The following is a 24,571-nucleotide window of genomic DNA, read 5'->3' as shown; positions in this document are numbered from 1 at the left end:
GGCGCAAGATGGCGACCTCTCTAAAGCAAGGCCCTTGCTATACATATATATATATAAAAGCATAATTATAAGGCTACGAAAACCAAACGAATTTTATTTTATAGCGATTATACACTTGTATAAACATATTAATGGGTAGAATATTCAGATTCAGATTGACAATAAACCATGCCAAATATTACACACTGGCCCTTTAAAGCTTACCTTTTCCCCAAATTAATAACACTGGTAGCATGATCCACCTTGTGTTGTTACCTGATTGTTAACGTATTCATTTTGATTTGATTCCTGATGTGCTCTGTGTTACAGTGATATGTGTTACCGGTCAGGATGACTGGGGAGTGACTTACACTTCTACTCAGATCTGTGCCTTGAAAGGGTCAACAATTGAAATACGCTGCAGATACAGATACCCATCCACAATAAATGGCATTAATACCATAATTTACGACAAATTATGGTTTACTAAAGGGACTGATGAAGATCTGAGATATGACCAAAAGTACTGGGGTCGTGTGCAGTATGACTGTGATGAGATAAAGAATGACTGCACTCTGAGAATCACAGACCTGAGAGAGAGCGACTCAGCTGAGTACATTTTTAGGCTTTCAACACTATCTTTGGAGTATACTGGTGAACCTGGAGTCACTTTGTCTGTCACAGGTAACATTTTCATCTGAATATTTATTTATGTAGTTCCAGGTGTTCAACATGTTGTATCTGTGTGTGTTTATGTTGTGTATGTTGGCAGTTCATGCTTAAATGAAGACCTCTGTTCCTCTTTCACACATTCAGATCTCCAGGTGCAGATGCATGGTTCAGATGACTGGGTAGAAATGACGTGTCACAGCAGGTGCAGGTCAGCTCGTCAGCCCTCCTTCGTTTGGTACAAGAATGGACAGAATGTTCAAGAAAATGCACTGTATTACTATCCAGACATTCATCCTGCAGACAGCTTTTACTGTGCTGTAAAAGAACATGAGGACCTTCCCTCTCCTTCAGTGTGTGAGTTTACTTCCATGGCCAAGCCATTCTCATTCCCAGGCTGTCAGATAATGATGCTTTGTCACGCTCCTCGATGTGTGATACTGACGCACAGGGCACCCTTTAGCGTCTATAGCTGAAACATGCAACCTGTGGTTAATGTTGTGGAACACTCTGGGTTACGTTTAGACAACAAAACCATTGGGTTAGGTTTGGAAAAGAGATCATGTTTCGGGTTTGAATAAGTATGTTTCTTACCTTAAGTAATGTGAGGTAAATATGTAACGTGAGTGATGTCAGTGCAAGTTAGGTTAAGTCAAAACTATGGGATGTAGGCTCGTAAGTTACCTCACGAAAAGTTAAAATAACACTGACTTTTGATTTCACACACAACACAAACTCCAGTCTCGTAGGTGAAAGTCTTGTTTTGTTTGACCCATCCACCAACTCAGTGGTATTTGGTGTTTGAATGTACAGTATTGGATAAAAACCAAATCAGTCAGTTTAATGTACTCCAGGATAGCATGAGGCAAAAGTGGCTAACAACCAACATTGAGCCATTAAAGGGATAGTGCACCCAAAAATGAAAATTCAGCCATTATCTACTCACCCTCATGCCGAGGGAGGCTCAGGTGAAGTTTTAGAGTCCTCACATCACTTGCGGAGATCCGAGGGGAGAGAGGGTAGCAACACAACTCCACCTAATGGCTGACGGCGACCCAGATTAAAACGTCCAAGAACACATAATTGAAACCACAAAATATGTCTAAACTACTGCTTAAATGTCATTTAAACTCTGTTTTTAGCCTCATTGTAGCCTGTAGCTGTAACTGCCTCTCTGTACACTGAGCTGATGTGTGTGCGCTTGCGCGAGGCCGTGAGACATGGGCACCGCCTTCATGTGTGTTCACGTGCTTTCGCTGGTCTTGCGCGCAGTTTAAATGACATTTTTCCAAACAACTTTTTTATGTTGGGGCTTCAGGACACTTGGATCACTACGGACGAGCAGTATGGAGATATTTTGTGGTTTCAATTATGTGTTCTTGGACGTTTGAATCTGGGTCACCGTCAGCCATTAGGTGTGCAGTTGTGCTGCTACCCACTCCCCCCTCGGATCTCTGCGAGTGATGTGAGGACTCTAAAACTTCACCAGAGCCTCCCTCGGAATATGGGTGAGTAGATAATGGCTGAATTTTCATTTTTGGGTGCACTATCCCTTTAAGGATCCTCACACCAACATCGAAATGGCTAGACTCTGTTGTTAAACCTGTTAATAATTGTCCGGTATTGTTAGCTATGTGTTGCTAACAGTTAGCCCTGTCACTGTGTGTTTGCGGGCGGACTCTCTGTCCCCAGCACAGAGCTCCGACTCCCAGAGCAGCTGCCACAAACCTATACAGTCTGCAGTGTGGTTATGTCGGGTGTGGTGTACCACATGGTGATGTCGGATGTGGCGTACCACATGGTGATGTCGGATGTGGTGTACCACATGGTGATGTCAGGTGTGGTGTACCACATGGTGATGTCGGATGTGGTGTACCACATGGTGATGTCAGGTGTGGTGTACCACATGGTGATGTCGGGTGTGGTGTACCACATGGTGATGTCGGGTGTGGTGTACCACATGTTAATGTCGGATGTGGTTCACCACATCCAACATCACCACACCACAGACTGCATAGGTATTGACTGTTGGCAGTTCAGCGTGCTGAGAAGGCACCAAAATTCTCAGAAGTATGTCTACACTGTACGCCACTCCATTCACATTATGGGTATTGAATGAACTACTCTGTTGGTATCAGTATGACTTCAAGGGTACTGGTATTGGTACTGTTATTGTAATATTTTAAACAACACTCAGCGCTACTGCTCCATGAGATTGTAGATATGTTGTGTAATTATCTCCTAGGTCTTCATTGTAAAATTAAGCTGTAAAATGACAGCTTACACTGGAAATTTAACAAAACCAAATTTACCATCATGTCCTCAGACTGGTTAAAATATGTTCCTCTGTCTTTAGCTGACACTTTTCTTAGTGGATTTGTTTTTCAGCAATCTTGACCCTTCCTGCAATTCCAGATGCAAAGTGCCTAATGAGTCCAGGTTTTAAATCTTGTATTTTAATTCTGGTGTATTGTGGAAATTCTTCTCAGTTTGCAGTGTCGCAGGTGGAGTGGTTACTGTGGTGAAATGAAGGGATCAGGGAACACAGAGTGATGCTTCAATCAGGTGCTTCTTCATTAAGCAGGCCTGGCAGACTGGCATGCACACAACAGTACAGAAGGGTCTCACTAACAAGGGACTGTTCACTACTTTTATAGTATAGCAGAGTGCTTTGAACAGACAGGTCCTACATTACATCAGCTTTTGCACTTCCTCATGTATCTTTTGGTCGTGTCTTCACACTAACAGCTCAGCCTCAAATAAGGAAATTAAATCAGCACATGGAGTAACACCTTTATTATCAAGTCTCACAAACATCCTCTTTTGCAAACCGCTATAAGACAGTTCCAGTCAAGACACTACACACGAACACAAACCATTACTCAATATGTGACAGCTGTTACATAATATTTTCTTTGGTATACTTCTCATTTTCCTTGCGAAGCAAACATCTTGTGGTGCAGTTAACTGCTCAGTCATTTTAACTATGATCTCCTTCATCATTCACTCCTCTTCATCAACATTTTCTACACCATCTACAAAAACATGAGTGACCAGAAGCCAGACAGCAGTAAAAGAATTATCACCTAGGTTACTAGTATTTAAGTAATATCACTGTTGCAGGGTGAATATAATTTAGCATTAAAATATTATTAAAAATCAATAAATATACATACTTTAGCTTCTCAGTGTTAAAGGAAAAATAAAGTAATATTTAGGACGTGTACATTTCTCCTAATTGAAAACATGAGAGAGGACTTAAAGTTTACTAAATTGGTGCCACATAGCATCTAGCAACTTGCTAACGAACACAAACAAATGTGCTAATACTGCTCTACTAGGCTGACCAAACGTCCTCTTTTGCCCGGACATGTCCACTTTTCACTTCCTGTCTGGGGGATGTTTATAAATTGATGATAATGTCCGGTTTTCCTTTCCAAACCCGACAGTCATTCTGTTTTGTTATGTCCAAAACCGAACTGAGCCCGACATTATTTAATTACTAAAGCACTGAGTTTGTGTCATACAGTTGTTATGGTTACAGGCTATTTAACAGGCCGGGCGTGCACCATGGGTGCTCCGCGGAGAGGGAGACCAACATGTTTGAGACGGGAGCGGGCGGCGGGAGGTCTGACGCTTCTAGCGAGAGGAGAGGGAGAAATAAAACAAAATAAGATAAAATAGGAAAACTTGTCTCCCTCTTTTATTTTATTTTCAGCGTTTAATCAAGGCAGAGGTGGGCGGCAGAGAGGTAGAAACAAACAGCCAATGTGTGTCTGTGTGTGTTATGTTCACGTGTTGTCACATAAATAACAGTGCCCAAGCAAAAAACAGGACAGACAATAGGATTCTATTTATTTATACACTACATTTTCACTGAAAGCTGACCGAATCCGACCCGAGCCCGAATACAATTTATACATTTTTGACCGAACCCGGCCCGACCCGTCGGGTAGGCCTACCGTCGGGACCCGTCGGGACCCGTCAGGTTCAGATCGCCACACTCTAGTGTGTATGTGTCCCCTATTGGGGCCTATCTGAATTTCTGTCTTTGAGAGATATTATTTTGTAATATAACTGAATTTTCTATCCATACATATAAACTCAAAATTATAAGGCTTCTTTGAGTAAACTGCGATTATCATTTAAGTAGGCTATCTCGTGGCCGGGCCGAGTGTCCTCTTTTTTGGAATTCAAAATATGGTCACCCTATACAACACTGTATGATCCTCAGAGTGTAGCAAGCATGAACTATGTACTAATTAGTTGGGTTACATTATTCATTTATATTTTGATCTTCATCTGGTGATTCAATGCCTGCAGCGGTAGGGAGAGGGAGAAGAAGAGAGAGAGGACAGAGAGGCAGAGGATCGGTAGGAGCTAGGTGTGGAGGAACAGGAGGAGGAGAGCTAATTTAGGCAGGAAAGTTTTTTTACCTGTCGAGAGGAAAGCAGGCAACTTCAGCGTCCCTTTAAAACCTTTCTCCTTCAGCAGCTATTTCCACCTGGGTAAGGCCACCCCGATGTTGACTCTCGTTTTTTAATTTGCTGGCCACGTTGCCTTTTTGATTCCCATTTGCGCTTTCTTGGCGACGAGGATTCCGTCTCCCGTGATGCTGCAAATGCATGATCCTGCATTATGCTCAAAGAGTGGGACTTTGTTATGCTGCAGTAGTGCCGGCTGTCCCAGTAGTGCACACTGTCCCTTTAATGAAGCTCAAGCTTCCTGGATAAGTAGCTCAAACAATTTCACAAAGGGATCTTTTAATCAATGTGAAATGGTTTATAATTAATCAGAAGAACAAGAAGGACAAACTATTTCAAACTAAACTATTTGGAGAAAACATTCTCTTCCACAACTGTAAAAAACACAGACCGGCGTCTTTTCACTGTTCTTAAAAGTAAATTAGGGACAAAATGAATGAGCTGCAGTCTGACGAATAAAATGAAGAAATGTTTTAAAGGACATAAACATTGTTCTTACTCCACTGCTTCAGGGACAAACTGTCAGACTTGTATCCAAGGTAACTCCATGTAGTTTCTAATACAGGAGGAAATAAAACCCATCACTAACTTTGTGTTGGTCTGAACTGTGATCTATTACAAAATGTTCCACTGTGAAAATTCATCTTGGAATTAAATGCTAAATGTGCTCATGTTTTCTCCTCCAGCTGCCCCGAGTGTTCCCTTTGTGTCAGTGCGTCCGTCTGGTGACATAATGGAGGGCAGTTCAGTGACTCTGACCTGTCGCAGTGATGCTAACCCAGCAGCTAAATATACCTGGTACAAGAAGAATGGAAACCTCAGACCTCTCAGTGAGAAACCACGGCTTGTCTTCAGGTCCATCCAGTCCTCTGACTCTGGACAGTATCAATGTACAGCTGAGAACAAGCTGATGAGGACATTTACTGTTCTCACTATAGATGTGAAATGTAAGTAAAGTGCTTACTTTAAAAAACATCACGCAACTAATGATACATTATAAAGCTTAATTATCCAGTCCAGTGTTTTGCTCATCATGTGCTTTCATGAGCTCAGCTTGTTTCACATTCACAGTCTGCAGCTGCACTTTACTGAGCAACAGTAGATGATGAAAAGGCAGTTTTATTCACAGTTGGCTCTCAGACCTGCATGACTTTTCAGAGGATTCAAATTATCAGTAAAACAGAAAACTACCGCAGCAGTTTTTCTTTGTCAAATATGGTTTGAAGTGAACAAAATTGTTTCCTGGATTTTGTTACATTGAAAAAAGTTTGCTGCCTAACGATGTGCTTTCGTTGACGGCCCACTGTTGGTAGCAGCATCCCAGAATGTCAACATCATACACTGAAGGATACCTAGCACTGTTATGTAGACAAGAAGGTCCACTGACAAAGTGGCAATATGTGACAACTTGGAATAAGAGTGTGTTAAACTTGACATGTGAGTGAATCAGGTAATCAAAATGAACATGCAGCTTAGACTTAGACTTACTTTATTCGTCCCAGGGGGAAACTCGTTTCTACTAACTGTACATTTACAGAGATCGATCACAGGCACAGACATATCACAGACATCACAAAACATTACATGTTCAACAGGGGTGGACACTTTTAGTCAACGGGATCTTTTGTTCAGTGCAGCTATGGCTGCTGGGATCAGGCTCTTCCCGAGGGTAATGGGATGATAGAGTCCTTGAGTTTTCGGATAGCTGACAGTCTTTGTTGGCTCCTTTTTTGTATGTCTCTGGTGTGCTGATTGAAATTGAGTTTGTTGTCCAGAGTTGCGCCCGGGTATTTAAAACTGTCTGTTTCAACTGTTTGATTGTCAATGATGATGGGGTGCTGCGTTGAGGGGGGGGATGATCATTATTTCTTTGGTTTTACTGACGTTGATGTGAAGATGGGTGTCCATACTGTACATCACTGAGTGAAGTGTGTGACTGTGCTGTGATAATCCAGAGCAGAGAGATTGTCAGAGAGAAGTGCAAGAATGGCCGTGTCAGATTCAGTATTTCAGATAGGTTGTGGTAGGTGATGGGCTTATGCAGTCATTGGTGTAGAGAGTATACAGGAAAGAGCTCAGCACACATCCCTGTGGAGCTCCGGTGTTGATCGTGAGTACAGGGGATGTGGCTGAGCCCACCCTCACTGCTTGCAGTCTGTCAGTGAGGAAGTTGTGGATGAGATGGATCAGATGGGGGGGGAACGTTGAGATGGTGCAGTTTCCGGATCAACAGGTGTTTCTGGATTGTATTGAAGGTGGAACTGAAGTCCACAAAGAGAATTCTCACAAAGTTAGCTGGTGAGTCCAGGTGCTGAAGGAGGAGGTGCAGCAGGCAGGCTACAGCATCCTCTGTGCCCCTTTTGGCCTTATGGGCAAACTGAAAGGGGTCCAGACGTGGGGTGACAATCGGCAGGATGATGTTCAGCAGGAGTTTCTCCAGGCACTTCATTCTTATGGATGTCAAGGCAACAGGGCGGTAGTGGTTGAATTCTGTAGGTCGGGGTTTTTTGGGTATTGGGATTATGGTGGAAGTTTTCCACAAGGTGGGTATTGTTGCAGTCCTGTAGGATTCACAAAAAAAGGAGTGCAGTACTGGTGAGAGCTCCAGAGCGCAGGTCTTCAACACCCTGGCTGGGATGCCATCAGGTCCCGGAGCCTTGCCTAACTTGCAGCAGCTCAGCTGGTGCCATACCTCCTCCTCTGTGAAGGGGGCCGGTTCCTCAGGGTCCAGTGGGGGGACGGCTCTCAACCAGGTCTGACACTGATGAAAAATCCTGGTTGTCAAAACGGGTGTAGAAAGTGTTCAGTTGTTTGGTGAAGGTTTCTGGGTCATCTGATGTACATGTTGATTTGGGTTCAGATCCTGTCAATGTTTTGCAGCTGTAAAAAGCGCACACACATGATTATTACTCATTTAAACACAACATGTAACAGTAAATTTATCTGTCCCCATTTTTGGTAATTGATTTAATCTCCTCCAGATGCTCCAAAGCTTCCCTCTGTGTCAGTGAGTCCCTCTGCTGAGATAGTGGAGGGCAGTTCAGTGACTCTGACCTGTAGCAGTGATGCTAACCCAGCAGCTAAATACACCTGGTACAAGGAGAAGCAAATCCTGCTTCGGGGACCAGAAGGAGGTCTTCATTTCACATCCATCAGCTCTGAGGAGAGCGGGATTTACTACTGCAAGTCTGACAACCCATATGGACAGATCATCTCTTCATCTATATTTATAGATGTGCAGTGTAAGTCACATTGTATTTTTCATGATACAAAAGTCTTTGAATACTATACATGCCAATATAAATGGAATGTGTCCCTCTTAATATTGTCCTCCAGATGCTCCAAAGCTTCCCTCTGTGTCAGTGAGTCCCTCTGCTGAGATAGTGGAGGGCAGTTCAGTGAATCTGACCTGTAGCAGTGATGCTAACCCAGCAGCTAACTATACCTGGTACAAGGAGAATGAAGACTCACCAAAAGCATCAGGACAGATCTTCACCATCACTGACTTCACAGCTGAACACAGTGGGAATTATTACTGTGAAGCCCAGAACAGCAGAGGACGTCATCGCTTCACCATACATCTGACTGTTGTGGCAGGTAAGTTATCCACATTCACCTGCAAAGACACACACACCTGTTTACTGCACCAGACCTCACATGTTAATCTGTAGCAACCTATAAGTGGTGCAGAGAGGGTGAAATTCCCTGTCCGCATTTTCAGACTGTTTTTCTGTAGCTGTCCTCAGGGAGGAACCTCCGTCCTGTCAGAAGTGGATGACGCTGACTGACTGACTAACTAACAGACAGAATGACATGGCAAAGTGATTTATCAATATTATCCTATTAATGAGTTGTATCACATATCTGTGTATATTTCTAGGTAATTCATTAATGATAATGAATATCATCAGGTTGACTCTGGTGGTTTTGATGTTGATTCCTCTGCTTCTCCTGAGTCTGTGGATGAGGTAAGCTAATAAAAATCCATAGGTTCAGTCACTGTACATTATTATTTTCTTCTTCCTACTTCCTTTAGTTTTAATGTTATGAATTTTTTCTTCATGTCTGTATTTGTTGTTGTTTGACTCGATCCAGGAAGAATCAAACTCTGAGCACCACCACTGAACCACATGAACCTGTAGAGATAGAGGTAAGGGAGAGAGGGGCCCTAATGACAAAACTTCCTTCACAGTTAGGATAATTTGTCTTATAAAAATGTATAAATATAATACAACTGGCTGAGTACAAACCAGTAAAGCATTTTCCCATAATAACATTTCTGCCAATTATTTACTTGCAATTATGATGAAATAAATTTAGATAAATATTTAATATATGCACATTTTAAGTATTTAGTACAAATTAAATTAAATCAGTTGTGAAGAAGCTAATGCCTTGCCCACTATGTTGACAGTAGAGTTGATGTGTTTTGACACATGGACAATTTATTGTCAAGGGTGATGCCCAGTAACTTAGTTTTTTTTTACTCGCTAGATGGGTGTTTAATTTCAGCCTTAGGTAATGAACTGAACCAAAAACAATGCTTTTTAGATTTGGATGTGTTCAGTACCAGTTTGTTTTCGAGGATCCATTTTCCAATAATATCTACCTTTCTGTTCAAGATGGCAGTGTTGCTGCTCATGCACACTACAGTGTCATCTGCATGCATTGTTAATTTAGCATTTTTTACTATGAGAGGTAAAACCTGGGTAAAAATGGAATACAAAAGTGGGCCCAGGCAGCTCCCTTGTGGAACTCCACATTCCACAGACACGCTATCTGAGTAACTTCCACTGAAGAAGACCCTCTGTGACCAGATAGCTTTCCATCCAAGCAGCTGCAGAGGGTCTAAATCTATAACACTTTTCAAGAAGAAGCTTGTGGTCAGTGATGTCAAATGCTGCCGTAAAATCTAATACGACTGCTGTGTAGATCATTTTGTTGTCAAGAGCTCTATACCAGTCATGTGTCATTTGCACTATTACTAGTTACCTTCATTCGAAAGTAAAACGTTACAATATTACTCTCTGTGTAGAGTAATAAATTACCTATTATACTGCTTTGTGTTACTTTCCCCAAAATAACCTCACAGCAGGTAATCAAAGCACAGAAGCTCCAGTTTGTTAAATTTCATTTCAAATCCAGTGCTGCAGAGGTCTGACTCATTCATACATTCACATACAGTGGTTACCACTTTGTATTAAAATGAAAAAAAGAAGAAGAACAATTAGATAGCCTAGAGCCTTTTAAATAAACTAATGGCCTTGGGCACATGGAGGGGCAGGCAGAGGATCAGAGTCTTTAAATTATGCTATATAGATACATGTTTGTGGGACTGTGATATTAAAAACCCATTTAACAAATGTCTAGCGAAACAAACAGATTGATGTACGAGTTAGTTAGTTAGTATGACAAGTGCAAATCAATACACCGGAGCTGCAGACCCACCTGTCGGTTCCCAGTGTGCTGGTCAGCTACAACAAAACCGGAACGAGAGTTATGCGTTGTTCTGTTGCTGCAGGGGGAATTAATGGAAACACATCCAACAAATACTAACATCACCCAGATGTGCCAATCACCAGGATGAGGAAAAAACAAACTTGAGGCCAGCTCCTTATCCCTGCTGTTTTCAGGCAGCCTTAGGATGTCTATATATATATATATATATATATATACACACAGTAGCCTATAGCATGACCCAGATGTGCCGATCACGGCCATCTTCCATGATGTAGTCTGTAGTGATATGAAGAGACACTACAGCCTTTGGGGGATGTTTTTTTCTGGTGGGGCACTGGCTGAAGTGGAGCGGTGTGGATGAATGAAAAATGAAAGCAATAAACTATTTATTTAGGGTGATAATGCGTTATGTGACATTGTAAATTTGTGTTGGTAATGTGCTATATTACTTTGTTATATAGTAATATAGTAATATATGTAATATTACTTTGTTACTCCCGGACGCCTCCCTTGGGAGGTGTTTCGGGCATGTCCAACCGGGAGGAGACCTCGGGGCCGCCCCAGGACACGCTGGAGGGATTACATCACCCGGCTGGCCTGGGAACGCCTCGGGGTTCCCTCGGAAGAGCTGACGAAAGTGGCTAGGGAGAGGACTGTCTGGGCTTCTTTGCTGAGGCTGCTGCCCCCGCGACCCAGACCCGGATAAGCAGAGGACGACGAGTACGAGTACGAGTACTTTGTTACTGCTGATATAATGTAGTGTAATGCTTTACCCAGCATTGCAAATTAAGTGTGCACTGTAGTCTATAGCCATTCTAATCACTTCAACACCTTTATTATCAATCCCTGGTTGTTTGTCATTTCATGTGAATTATTTTCAGATTGTTTCCACTTTTAAGTGATCTCACAATGGCGGGGTTTATCCCTCATATATTTTTTTTATTTTAACAATGGATAAGCTATTATCTGTGCCTTGTGATGATTTTGCCCTTAATTTTTTTGCATTGGCTCCAAAGTATTCATTTAAGTATTTTGCAGTGTCTTTCGATTTGTGATCAAAGTACCTCCACGCTCAGTAGGTTGTATACTCCAAAACTTCTTCTCATCGTTCTTGTTCCTGCTTAACTGTAGAGAATAATGTTGTTTCTTTTGCTTTTGATTCTCTCCCCTTCAGTTGGAGTCATGTCCTGTGTATGGGAACGTCTCAGACGCTGCAGCGAAGACAGAAGACAGAGGAGCAGGAAGACCTGGTGTGAAGTCCAGTCAGGTTAGAGCCTCCTGCATCAAATAAAACAGGCCCACTTCAGATTTATAGTCACAGTTCCAACCATAACTTTACACAAGTTTTATGTGATTGTCTTCAGATGCAGTTGAACCAGAGGCGGGACTCACCTGATGGAAACAAAGTAGTACAGCAATGAAATATCAGTGAGGCTGTGGAGGATGTGGGAGAAGTGGATACATTTACCTTCAATTCCAAAAGTTTTTATTGTCAGTTTATAGTTTTTATTATTGTCAGCAGCAGCATGTAGCACAACGTTTAGAAGAATGTGGTGTTGGCAGCTTGAACTGAATCATGTCGAGGTGTCAAACATGATTTATAGTTTAGATCAGCTGATGGTCAGGTGCTGTGTGACTCACTGATTTCTAACTTACTGCTTAAACTATGCAAGCTTATTTTTAACTGTGCAGGAATTAGAAATGAAAAACAATCTACTTAATAAATAACTTTTTAAAGATCCTGATCACCCTCTTGATTTGCAGCTGTCCTGGCTGAAAGAGTCAATACAGTTGTGTCATTAATATGAAAAAGGTTTGGATTTAAGCTTTTCTTTTTATTTTTCATAATGTCATTTTATTTACCTGCTATCAAGACCAATAAAGTTCTTAAGCTTTGTCTTATCTCTCAAATTCTCTCTTTGTGTCTTTATGAGGATGAAATGATCCACAGTGTAATAGTTTATTGTGATTTGGGATGTTGCTGATATGAAGATGCATAGACACAGTTCTTACTGAAGAGGATCTTAACTTACATTTAAGCTGTAAATCTACATTTAGTCTGTTTAAACTCTTTGGGGTTTCATTGAAGCAGAGGAGGTTGAGGTTCACTAAATGTGAAGCCTTTTTATAATTATTACAGCTTGTTCAACAGCCAAGTTGTCTTGAAGAGTTTGTTGCTTTTACAACTACTGACACTTTCTGAGCTTAAACTGGACTCCTCATGCTTAATAAAATGGATGTTCTATGTAACATGCTATAAGTTTCACTCATAAAATGTGAAAATAAAGAACCATGAGTGAATTTAAATTTGAGTCATCAACCAGTGATGGATGGTAAAGTGTTGTTTCAGGGTGCTGATTCAGTATCTGTGATGTTTCACTGTCCTCTAGTGGGGAAGCTTCAGTGTGACACATTCAGGCTTCATCACTCTGAGTGCTCCCTCCACTGTCTGCTTTAACCCTTTGGGCCCGAGGGGAGACTCTCTGGAATCTGGCAATATAAGAACCATGATGCTGGGACATTCTGTCACTTCACAGCTGTCCAAAACATGTGTGTCCCCCTCAATGTATATGGTGACTACGGCCCTGTCATGCATGCATAATTAGGCTGCAGTTGTCTGGGTGCGCAAAGGTGAAGTGCGCTAGTCTTGTCATACAAAGTTTGATGGAGTGTCAACTGGACAATATGGAGATATTTGCATCTTGAAAGCCGGACTACAAATGTGGATAGACAGGGAGAAACACACACAAGCCTAAGACGTGGTAAGATACGATATTCCTCACTATATGAAGTGACTGATAACAAGATCTGTATCATGGATTGTAAAGAAATTCTTGAAAGTCTTGTCGGAAAGCTACAGTTCCGCTGTTTCAGGTGATATGTGTGGCTTCTCGCTATGATGAGCAGTTGTGGAGAAAATCCATAGAGTAGAACAGGTGTGAATTTGGATGCACTATGCGTCATTCAGGCCCATAGGGTTAAAGGGTCAGTTCACCCAAATTACAAAAAGATATTTTCTCTTTAGTTCTCTTTAGCTCATTTCTAGTGTTTTTAACCCAATTTACATGTAGGTCCTCTCAACACACAGTTTATCCAACTGAACGGCCTTAACAAGCCAAATGGTTTTCATTAAACCCACTTTCTCTATTCAACATCATTATATCACCACTGTGTGTCCAAATCCCACCACTTCACTTGATAATGTGTGTTACATGTTTAGGTTTGCTTAACACAAACAGGTATGTGAGATTGTTAGTGTTCTTCATTTCTCCACAAACAGAAGTAATCTGACCGCAGAGTGATCACAAGAAAAAAAATAACCCAACCCACAGCTGCAGATTCTGTGACATCCTGTTCCTGTCTGTTTTTGTCTACTCTTACTGAGTGCTCTTTTTCTGGTGGTGGTGGGATGTTGGCAGCGAAACAGGTTTGAAATCTTAATCTCTTTTTTAAGTTTATAGTTAGTAGTACAACCTAACTTTATTGTGTTGCAGGCATTTACTTGGATTTGACTTACTGTGCGTGTTAATTCTTAAACGATGAAGGATTCTTGTCTTTGGTGCACCTGCACAGGGATCTCGACTGCCCTTTGCACACTGCACTTTAATTCTCAGAAACAGATCCTCTGGGAATTAAAACATGTTTCTGTTTGTCACATTTTATCTGATCCTCACATGAAGATTTTTTTTTATTTTGTCTTTTCAGGGAAATGAACATGGCCTCATTCGGTGTCCTCGCTCTCTTCACTGCTCTCTGTATCAGCGCAGGAAATGCAAGTAAGGTCTTTTATAATCTAAGAATGTAAAGTAGAAAACGCTGGTCACTGATGATGTCACTTGTCTTCCCTTTATAACACAATATTTTTTTCTATAGATTTTATAAAATTGCAATGCAAGGCCAGAAATGTGGGAGAGATTGGTCAGCAGTCACTGCTGAAGTGTGTAGTCAAATCCACACAAGACCCAGAATACGCAAAAATCACAGTGGTCACTTGGATGAAAGTGGGAGATGAGAGACCCTTACTGATTTTAAACAAATGGGAAACTAGACTGCAGCCGGGCTATATGTTTGATGAGCCGTCCTGGAATGGCAGGAACGTGGACGTATCCCTGCTCATCACCAACACTTCTGTAGAACACGAGGGTATTTATATGTGTATGGTGATGACAGACAGCGGTGGTGACATCAGCCAAACCAGCCTTATAGTCACAGGTGAGTCTTCAGCTGATCACTGAAATGTTTTCACAACTATTTGTCACAGAAAGAAGTCCATTTTGAGTCCAGAGCTTATCGTCGTCCCTTTCATTTATACATTCTAATTACAAACAGACCTTAAAGATTTAACACACCCTGTGAACACATATTGCCCTGTTTAATCTGTTCTAAAGCCAAAGAAGCAACAGCTCAAGTGACCGACGATTGGTTTCTATCTGCAGCTACTTCTATCACAGTGAGGTTTTTGGTTTTTTTTGTTTTTTTTTTAGGGATATTTGTCTCACAGTGAAGTTATACCGTCTCTTATATCATCATACGTCTGCACCAAACTTTCCTTTTTTTACTCTCAGAGCTCAGTTTGATGTTTCCATGCTCTGTGTTCATCAGCTTTTATCTTGTGCTTAAATCATATTTGCTGTCAACAGTTTCCCACACCTCAGTGCTCTGCAGTTATTTTTAGTTTTCACACCTCACTCAGCAGCAGCCTGACCAAAGAGTGAACAGAGAGAAAACTAACCAAGAAAAGCACTGACTCTAATCTTACTATATAATGACGAAAACTCTGTCTGATGAAAACTCTGTCTGTGTGTCTGTTCCACGTTTTTCTCCTCACTGACTTGGTCAATCCATGTGAAATTTGGCACAGTGGTAGAGGGTCATGGGAGGANGATATGTAGAACAGGACGCCTCAAGGTGACTGGAGAAATTTAACTCTAATTGGCAACTGGGTGGCGCTATAACAGCAGAAAAATGCTTAAAAATGGCTAAAATGCAACAGATCGCTGTGGCTGCAATCTTACTATCAAATTCACAAACACTCTGTCTGAATACATTGCTCTTCTTAATGGGCTCAGTTTACTATTTAATCTGCAGTCTCCTATGACCTGTATCCCAAACACACACCATGTTAAACTGTACGTGGGCAACTGTGCACTCAATGGGTATGGACTAGTACTTAATATTTCTCCTCTTGTCCTGGTCAGTAAACTGCATTAAGGGTCTCAGGTCCAAAAACATTCCTGTTCTCTTCACTGCAGCTTCACACTGGATAATGTCCTGCCTCAGTGCACATAGAGATTTAAAGGGTCAGTTCACCCAAATTACAAAATTATTATTAGAATTTTATTATTATTATATATTATATATATTATATATTATTATATTTTCTCTCTTAACTCCAGTGGTATCTAGTCATGCAGGTAGGTTTTTTTTTTTTTTTTTTTTTTTAAACTTAGTTTAAATGGAGGACTTCTCTGCACACAATTCATCCAGCTGAACCACCAACTTCTTCTTTCCATAAATTTTAACAATAAATAAATACTGGACACCAAGATTGGGCCCATTCACCCCACCCCACTGCCGCAGTAAGTGTTTCACTGAATATGCGCAGTAGTGTTTCTCCCACTGGCCCTACCAGCGAGTTCCTGCTCAGCTCGCTCATAGAGAGGAGTGACATGCCCTGATGTCAGATGGATCTCACCTGAGTTTTTCCCTACTAAATCCTCTCTGAATGTGCTCCGCTTCTTTTTAAAAACATCTGTCTTTGCACAGGTGCAGATAAGATGTTGTTATATGATTTTCTAGAGTTTTGGGCTGCTTCTACATAATTTCAGAAGAATATTCACTTCAAAATGACACTGTAATTTTATTTTTTAAGCTTATTTGTGGGTATTTTCCCTTTTATTGATAGTATAGGTTAAGATAGATGGGAAATGTGGGAGGGAAAGAGGGGGGATGACATGCAGCAAAGGGCCAAGGGGCAGAAATGAACCCATGCCACTGCCTGTATTGGGAGCAAACTCTACTTGGTGATGTAGATGTCACCCTGGGACTTGTAATTCTCAAGAGAGAGGCCCAGTGAAGAAAAGCCAAAGTCATTAAAGCTGCTTTCTCTAATCAACATCACTACAGTATATCACCATGTGTCCAAATCCTACTAGTCCACTCTTTTTTTAAACGTTCATGTTTGGTCAGCACAAACAGATATGTGAGTTTCTTAGTGTTCAGCAAACAGCACTAATCTTATCTCAGAGTGATCAGAGGAAAAAAAAACATCGGCCTACACCTGCTGACTGTGTGACATCCTGTTCCACATAGAGACTGTCTCTGTTTTTCTCTTTTTGCTCTTTTTCGGTGTTGGCTGGATGTTGGCAGTGAAACAGGTTTGAAATCTCATTCTCTTTTTTTAAGTTTATAGTTTGTAGAACAACCCAGCTTTATTGTGTTCTGTATTTACTGGGATCGGGCTTATTGTGCATGTTATGAATCAAAAGATGGCAGAAACGTAGTCCTGTTCCTGTCGGTTTGTTCTTTCAGGGAAATGAACACGGCCTCATTCAGTGTCGTCATTCTTTTCACTGCTCTCTGTATCAGCGCAGGAAATGGAGGTAAGGTCTTCCATAATCAGAGAATTTAAAGTAGAAAATGCAGTTTGCTGATGATGTAACTTTTCACCCCTTTATAACGACTTTTTTTTTTTTCCTACAGATTTTTTGAATTTGCAATGCGTGGCTGAAAATGTGGGAGAGATTGGTCAGCAGTCACTGCTGGAGTGTGTTGTCAAACCCACACAAGGCGCAGCAGACCCAACAATCAGGGTGGTCACTTGGAGGAAGGTGGGAGATGAGAGACCCTTACTGGTTTTTCACAGAGGGCTAACTGAACTGCAGCCGGGCTACATGTTTGCTGAGCCGTCCTGGAACGTCATGAACTTGAACGTATCCCTGCTCATCACCAACACTGCTGTAGAACACGAGGGAGTTTATACATGTATGGTGATGACAGACAGCAGTAGTAACTCCGACCACACCAGCCTTAAAGTCACAGGTGAGAGCCTCTAACCGTGGGTGACCACTGAATCACTTTTTTTCACATCTACAATATTTGTCACAGAGAGATGACTGTTTTCAGCTAGGAATTTATCTTTAACACACATTTCTTTCAACTCATTTTAAAGCTAAACAATGAGTAACAGTTGTCATTTACATTTATACATTCTAGTTACAAACAGAAAATAGTCTTCAAAGATTTAACTGTGAGAACATATTGCCCTGTTTAATCTGTTCTAAAGCTGACCCTGGTTGCAGAGGCGACAACTCATATGGCCCATGATTAGTTTCCATCTGCAGCTACTTTCATCATGGTGAAGTGTTTTGGAGGGATATTGGTCTCACCGTGAGGTCACATTGTACTGTCTCAACTCCTATGATATCATCATTCATCTGCACCAAGAGGATAGCAATCATTGGCTTTTATTTTACCTGCTGTAAACAGTTTCCTCCGCCTCAGTGCTCTGCAGTTATTTTTAGTTTTCACACCTAACTCAGCAGCAGCCTGACCACAGAGTGAGCAGAGAGGAAGAGAAAAGCACCTACTCTACTAATTAATATTTCTCCTCTTATCCTGTTGTACATTTAAAATATGTTACACTGTGAGAACTCATCTTGAAATTATATGTCAAGTAAAGTCAGATTTATTTATAGAGAACATTTAAAAACAAAATGTTGACTAAAGTGCTTCACAAAGAAATAAAAAACACAGGAATGATCAAATGAAAACAGTTGGGAGATTGTAAGTTAAATTAATAAGAGCATATTTTCACAAAATCATAATACAATTACAAAAAATTCATTTATTTTATACATATATTTTATATACTTTATTAATCCCCCTGAGGGGAAATTCAATTAAAATCAATTCTGTACTTCACTGGTAACCAGAAAAAAGAGGCCAGCACCGAGTTGATATGGTCCAACGTATTGTCATTCCGACCTCACCACATACTGACATTTTGGTCAAATTGACTTTTTTTTTTCCTTCAGCAACAAACACATGGTTGGGTAAAGGTGACGAAAGCAAGTGGCTAGGTTAAGGAAAAAAAAACAGGTTTTGGCTTTAGAATCTTATGGGACGCAAACACAGCTCTCTTGGGTGAAAGTGTTTGTTGGACCCATCCACCTCCCCTCCCGCTCGCCCCACTTTGACTTTCGCTGCCTTAACTTTCGTCCTTGTCCTGACGTGTTTCCCCCTGCCACCGCCAGGCGCCATTAAATTATAGAGCAACCGGCCATATATCATGCCAACCTTAAAGGACGCCTTTTTTCGTTGGTTTCTGATGTTGCAGGTCACTGCCCAAGCACCAGATTTTGACGACTTCGGAGTGAGACCTCTATGGTTTCTGTTCCTGGTACCAGTGAGGAGTCTTTTTGAACAAGCTGCAGGCAGGATAGAGCGAACTGACTAATTCCTACATAGAGGAAATTGCAATAGTCTAAGCAAGAGGAAATAAAAGTGTGAGCTAATATCTCTAAATCTTTAGATGGCAGGAGTGATTTTAATTTTGCAAGTGACCTAAGATGGTAAAAGACATTGCTAATGACAGACTCAATTTATTTAAAACCAGAATCAAAGAATATATCAAGATTTTTTGCATTTGGTTGTACGTTTAATAACAGAGACCCAAGGGAACTGTTTGTGGAAGCAGACCTGACAGCTGTGCCAAAGATTAAAACCTCAGCTTTATCCTGGTTAAGTGAGGAAAGCTTTTTGCCATCCAAGATTTTGACACTGACACTGCATGGATTGCAAGGTTTGAGTAGGAGATACAGCTGAGTGTCGTCAGCATAAAGATAGTACGAGATATTATACTTTCTAAAAATAGACCCCAAGGGAGGCATATGCAAGGAAAATCAAATCGGGCCCAATATGGAGCCTTGTGATATGCCATAGGAGATGGGTGCAAAGGACGAGAACACATTGAATTAAACAGAGGCAGATCGTTCAAGTAGGTAAGAGTCAAATGTGTCCATGTTTTCTCCTCCAGCTTCCCTAAGTGCCCCCTCTGTGTCAGTGAGTCCCTCTGCTGAGATAGTGGAGGGAGGTCCAGTGACTCTGACCTGTAGCAGTGATGCTAACCCAGCAGCTACTTATACCTGGTACAAGGAGAATGGAAATCCTGACCTTTATCCTCTCAGTGAGGAACCACAGCTCTTCTTTGAGTCAATCCAGTCCTCTGACTCTGGAGAGTATTACTGTACAGCTGACAACAAGCTGGGGAGGAAGACATCTGAATCTATTTCTGTAGCTGTGCAATGTAAGTAAAATGCAACTAATTTAAAAAGCATAATGCAACTGACAACTCTTAAAAGCTCTTTTATGCAGTCAAATGTTTTGCTGATCATGCATCTAGTAGATGATGAAAAGGCAATTTCAATTTACAATTTACACTTGGTTCCCAGATCTGCACTGATATTTAGGGCCAAGTTGTTCAGAAGTAAACTCATTAGATCAGGTCTTGAAAATAGACTGAAAAAAAAAAAGGATTCTGAAATCGGATTAAATCATGTAATTCAGTCTTGATTTTGATCTGGATCAAACTCTTATTATGTGTAGGTCAAATCTTTTTAGTAGAATTGGGATACCTTTGATCCAAAAAATTCAGGATTATCCTGATCCCAGCAGAGGGTGGATTCAGGGTGGATTTCAGGAACAAAAAGGAATAAAACTTATAAACTTGTGTCAGTATGTTAGGTGCTGTTATCCTCTGGTGCCGTAAAACAACCTTGTAACTGTCTCTGTCTCTCCGCTCTGTCAGAGCTAGATTAAACCATCAGTAATCCAGACAACCACCTCAAGCCTCTGTGCTGTTATCAAGCCTGTCTCCTACGCATGATAGACCCAACTCTGTATATCGATTATCTGATATATAATAGTCATAGTCATCATTCAAGTAATGCATATCAAACATATTTGTGTGATATGATTTACCTCTGTTAACCATTACAAATGTAAGAGGATCATTCCTCTAGTCTCCTGTTAGAATTTAATGTTGCATCACTCAAGTGGCTCTAACAAACAGCTCTGCCTGCTGTTACAACTTCCAGATGCTTCAAAACACGTAATTATTACTCATTTCAACGCAACATGTGGGACCAGAGAAATCTACCCTCAGGTTTGTTTATTTTACCTTTTTCAGATGCTCCAAAGCTTCCCTCTGTGTCAGTGAGTCCCTCTGCTGAGATAACAGATGAAAATTCACTGACTCTGACCTGTCGCAGCGATGCTAACCCAGCAGCTAACTATACCTGGTACAGAAAGAGAAGAAATCCAGACCTTCAATCTGTTAGTAAAGAACCACAGCTTGTCTTCAGCTCCATCCGGTCCTCTGACTCTGGAGAATATTACTGTACAGCTGAGAACAGGCTGGGGAAGAAGACATCTGAATCCATCTATGTTAATGGGAAATGTGAGTAAAATGTAGCCAGTTTAAAATGCGTCATACGACTGATGACATTTTAAAGCTCTATAACCCAGCCAAATGTTTTGCTGATCATGCACTTTCTTCAGCTCTGCTTGTTTCACACTCACAGTCTGCTGCTGTATTTCACTGAACCTCTACAAGAGAAGATGAAAAGGCAGGTTTATTTACAATTGGCTCCCGACCTTAAACATCTATAGCACTGAAATGCAACATACACATGAATGCAGCAGTAATATTATTATCCAATATTACTCATAATACTTACAAACGTTTTCTTAAGTAAGGTTTTGAATACAGGCCTTTTACTGGAGTATTTTTACAGTGTGGCAGAGTCCTGCACGGGTCCAATTTTCAAGATCCACCCCGCCCCGACCCGTACAAAAGCGCACCCGAACCGCAAACCCACGCATCAGGCCAATTAGTACCGCAACCCGGTCCGACCCATTGAAACACGACCCGCAGCCCGACCCGTAACCCGGATTTAAAGTAATCATTTTGGGTCATATTGGCTCATTATTGAACAGCATATCGCCACAGTTAAGGTGCCAGTGAGTAAACAACGACCTGAATGAAGCAGCTCTCACAATAAAAACCTGACTTCAGCTCCATCATCAACCCTCTGTGTTTTTCTCCCATACGAGTGTAAAAGCACTCGTTTATTACGTTTAATGCTTTTAAACTTTTAATCTATGTAAAGGAACTTTACATGTGTAATAACAGACTTACTTTCTGAGCGATGTTCAGCAGTTACGAGCCGTCACGTGTTTTTAGAATCCATCGAGGAGAGAAGTAATCCATCAGGGAAACACTCTCCCTCCTTCTACCTCACCTTCTTCAAATCCATGTGCATTTTTATTTATAATACACAATTAAACAGGTACAAATCTTTTTTTTAAATTGTTATTGCATATAACAACTTCAAAACATTTTAACATAGGCCTGAGAATGCCTTAAAGTATGCTTAGCAAGAGAACCTCAATAGCTGTGTTTCTGGAAAGAAAACACTGAACTAAATCCGTAGACGTGAATCCTAGTTTGGTGTCCTTGCTAACAGGAGGGCCAATTGTGGAAATGAAGGTATTATAATAATTTGAACTTGTTTATTAACACATTTGAGCATTCTGAACCGAAACTCTCATTCTCTCATCATCCTTCCTCTATATGTCCTCCTTCATCCTCTCTAAACTCCTCCCTCTCGTTCCATCCACCCCCCTCCCTCCTTCCATCCATATCCCACCTGTCCAGGTTGCAAGGGAATACAAACTGCTGGGACTTTGAGGTTTGGGGAGTTTTGCGATTACATCGCTTCTTGGGAAGAATCCCTCATCTTTCTCCTTGAAAGTAAAGCTTGGTTTACCATATCCAGCTTTGCCTCTTCTCAGAAACTTACGGCTCAACTTACCCCATAGCTACCATATTGACTTTATTAGCCCCCACAGCTAAAATGGTGCACTTTCATGCTAGCTGTACTACCTCATTTTGTAGTTAATAGATATCACAATTGATGTATAAAACAAATTAAAAATTATCTATTTTGATCTAAACACAATCCCCATGAAACTTATGAGAGACTAGATTCACTTTCATGAGTGAAAAATGCTTTTTTGGACATAAATCTCTAACCACTTAACTCATGTGGTTCTTACCTTAACAGACTCCATAAAATGATGCCTTCCTCCAAAATATTTGGTCACATGCTCAATTTTATTTGCAGTTTCCTAGCAACAAGGGGTGGCTCAACTTACCCTTTGGCTCAACTTACCCCAGTCTCCCCTACCAAATATACAACCCCAATTCCAAAAACATCAGGACTCTGTGAGACGTAAATAAAAAAAAGAATGCAGTGATTTGCACATTCTTTTTCACCTAAACTTAAAGTTAAAGTTCCACTGATTGTCACACACCTGAGTGTGTGAAATTTGTTCTCCGCATTTGACCCATCCCCTGAGGGAGCGGTGAGCAGCAGCGGTGCTGCGCTCGGGAATCATGTGGTGATCTAACCCCCCACTTCCAACCTATGATGCTGAGTACCAAGCAGGGAGGCAATGGGTCCCATTTTTATAGTCTTTGGTATGACTCGGCCGGGGATTGAACCCATATTATTTGGAGCTATCTGCTAACTGCTAACTGAGTGCTGCTCAAAGAAAAGGCGATGTAACACAGTGGTAAACATGCCCCTGTCCCAACATTTTTCTAACTTATTGCAGACATCAAATTCAGAATCAGTGTATATTTACAAAAAAACAATAAAGTTTATCAGTTTGAATGTTAAATATCTTGTTTGGACTGTATTCAATTGAATATAGGTCAAAAAAAGATTTTCAGGTCATTGCATTCTGTTTTTATTTACAATTTACACAGTGTCCCAACTTTTTGGAACTGGGTTGTATTTTGTTTCCTGGATTTTGGATTGTGGAAAATGCGAACTTGATTGATAATCTATTGTAACATGTGAGTAAAACAGCTTATTTAAACTGCAACTTACAGCTGAGAATTTTGAAAATAATTACAATATAATCTCACTAACCATGCCTGCTTTCTCCAGCATTGTCACAGTTCAGTCACAAAACCACCTCATGAGTTTCAGATGCTTCAACACACGTAGCTATTACTCATTTCAACACAACATGTAGCACCAAAGAAATGTATCCTCACTTTTGGTAATATACCTTTTACAGATGGTCCAAAGCTTCCCTCTGTGTCAGTGAGTCCCTCTGCTGAGATAGTGGAGGGTAGTTCAGTGACTCTGACCTGTAGCAGTGATGCTAACCCAGCAGCTAACTATACCTGGTACAAGGAGAACCAAAAACTGCTTCAGGGACCAGAGGGTAGTTATAATTTCACCTCCATCAGCTCTGAGGACAGAGGGATCTACTTCTGCAAGTCTGAGAATCCATATGGACAGATCATGTCATCGTCTCTATCAGTAGATGTTCAGTGTAAGTACAAAACATAAGCAACTCTTGTGTCCTGGTGACCCTTCAGTGCACCTTGTTCACATGTTGTTTATTTCTTACAGAGCACTTATTATCTCCAAAGAAGTGATGTAACATGTACTGTTAAATGTGGTTTATTGTGTAGGTTGACAGACAACAATAACTCTAAAAAAGCTAATCATACGTTTTTGTTTGAAATGACTTGCCCTTAATCCAGAATGCAACACGTGATAAAGCCATGTTAACATTTTATACAAACATCACCATCTAATGTGATTGACACAGGTCTGTCTAAATCTCCTCCAGATGCTCCAAAGCTTCCCTCTGTGTCAGTGAGTCCCTCTGCTGAGATAGTGGAGGGCAGTTCAGTGACTCTGACCTGTAGCAGTGATGCTAACTGTAGTGTAATATTTACTATAGTGTTCGTACTGTACCTTTAAACTGACCTTTAAAAGATACGTGTTGAAGCAATATAATCTGTGCAACTGACAAATTACACACTGGTTTAATATTTCATGTATTCTTATGACACACACACACTCATTGAGCACTTAAGCATTGTGGTGGAG

The 24,571-nt window shown here is 41.0% G+C and overlaps 1 protein-coding gene across 1 annotated transcript in view; it reads left to right on the top strand.

Moving 5' to 3' along the window:
• LOC126390465 (hemicentin-2-like) overlaps positions 1-24,571 on the top strand; it is a 93,045-nt gene that overhangs the window by 47,248 nt on the left and 21,226 nt on the right. The window contains exons 10-14 of the mRNA XM_050044784.1: positions 8,114-8,374; positions 8,469-8,729; positions 9,013-9,100; positions 9,228-9,282; positions 11,767-11,859. Coding sequence (XP_049900741.1) covers positions 8,114-8,374; positions 8,469-8,729; positions 9,013-9,100; positions 9,228-9,282; positions 11,767-11,859 — 758 coding nt within the window. The remainder of the gene's footprint in view (positions 1-8,113; positions 8,375-8,468; positions 8,730-9,012; positions 9,101-9,227; positions 9,283-11,766; positions 11,860-24,571) is intronic.

This window comes from Epinephelus moara, chromosome 5 (genome assembly GCF_006386435.1).
Source record: "Epinephelus moara isolate mb chromosome 5, YSFRI_EMoa_1.0, whole genome shotgun sequence".
Classification (NCBI taxonomy): Eukaryota; Metazoa; Chordata; class Actinopteri; order Perciformes; family Serranidae; genus Epinephelus; species Epinephelus moara.
Note: the sequence above shows the minus strand (reverse complement) of the source record. Positions and strands in the feature narration are given on the sequence as shown.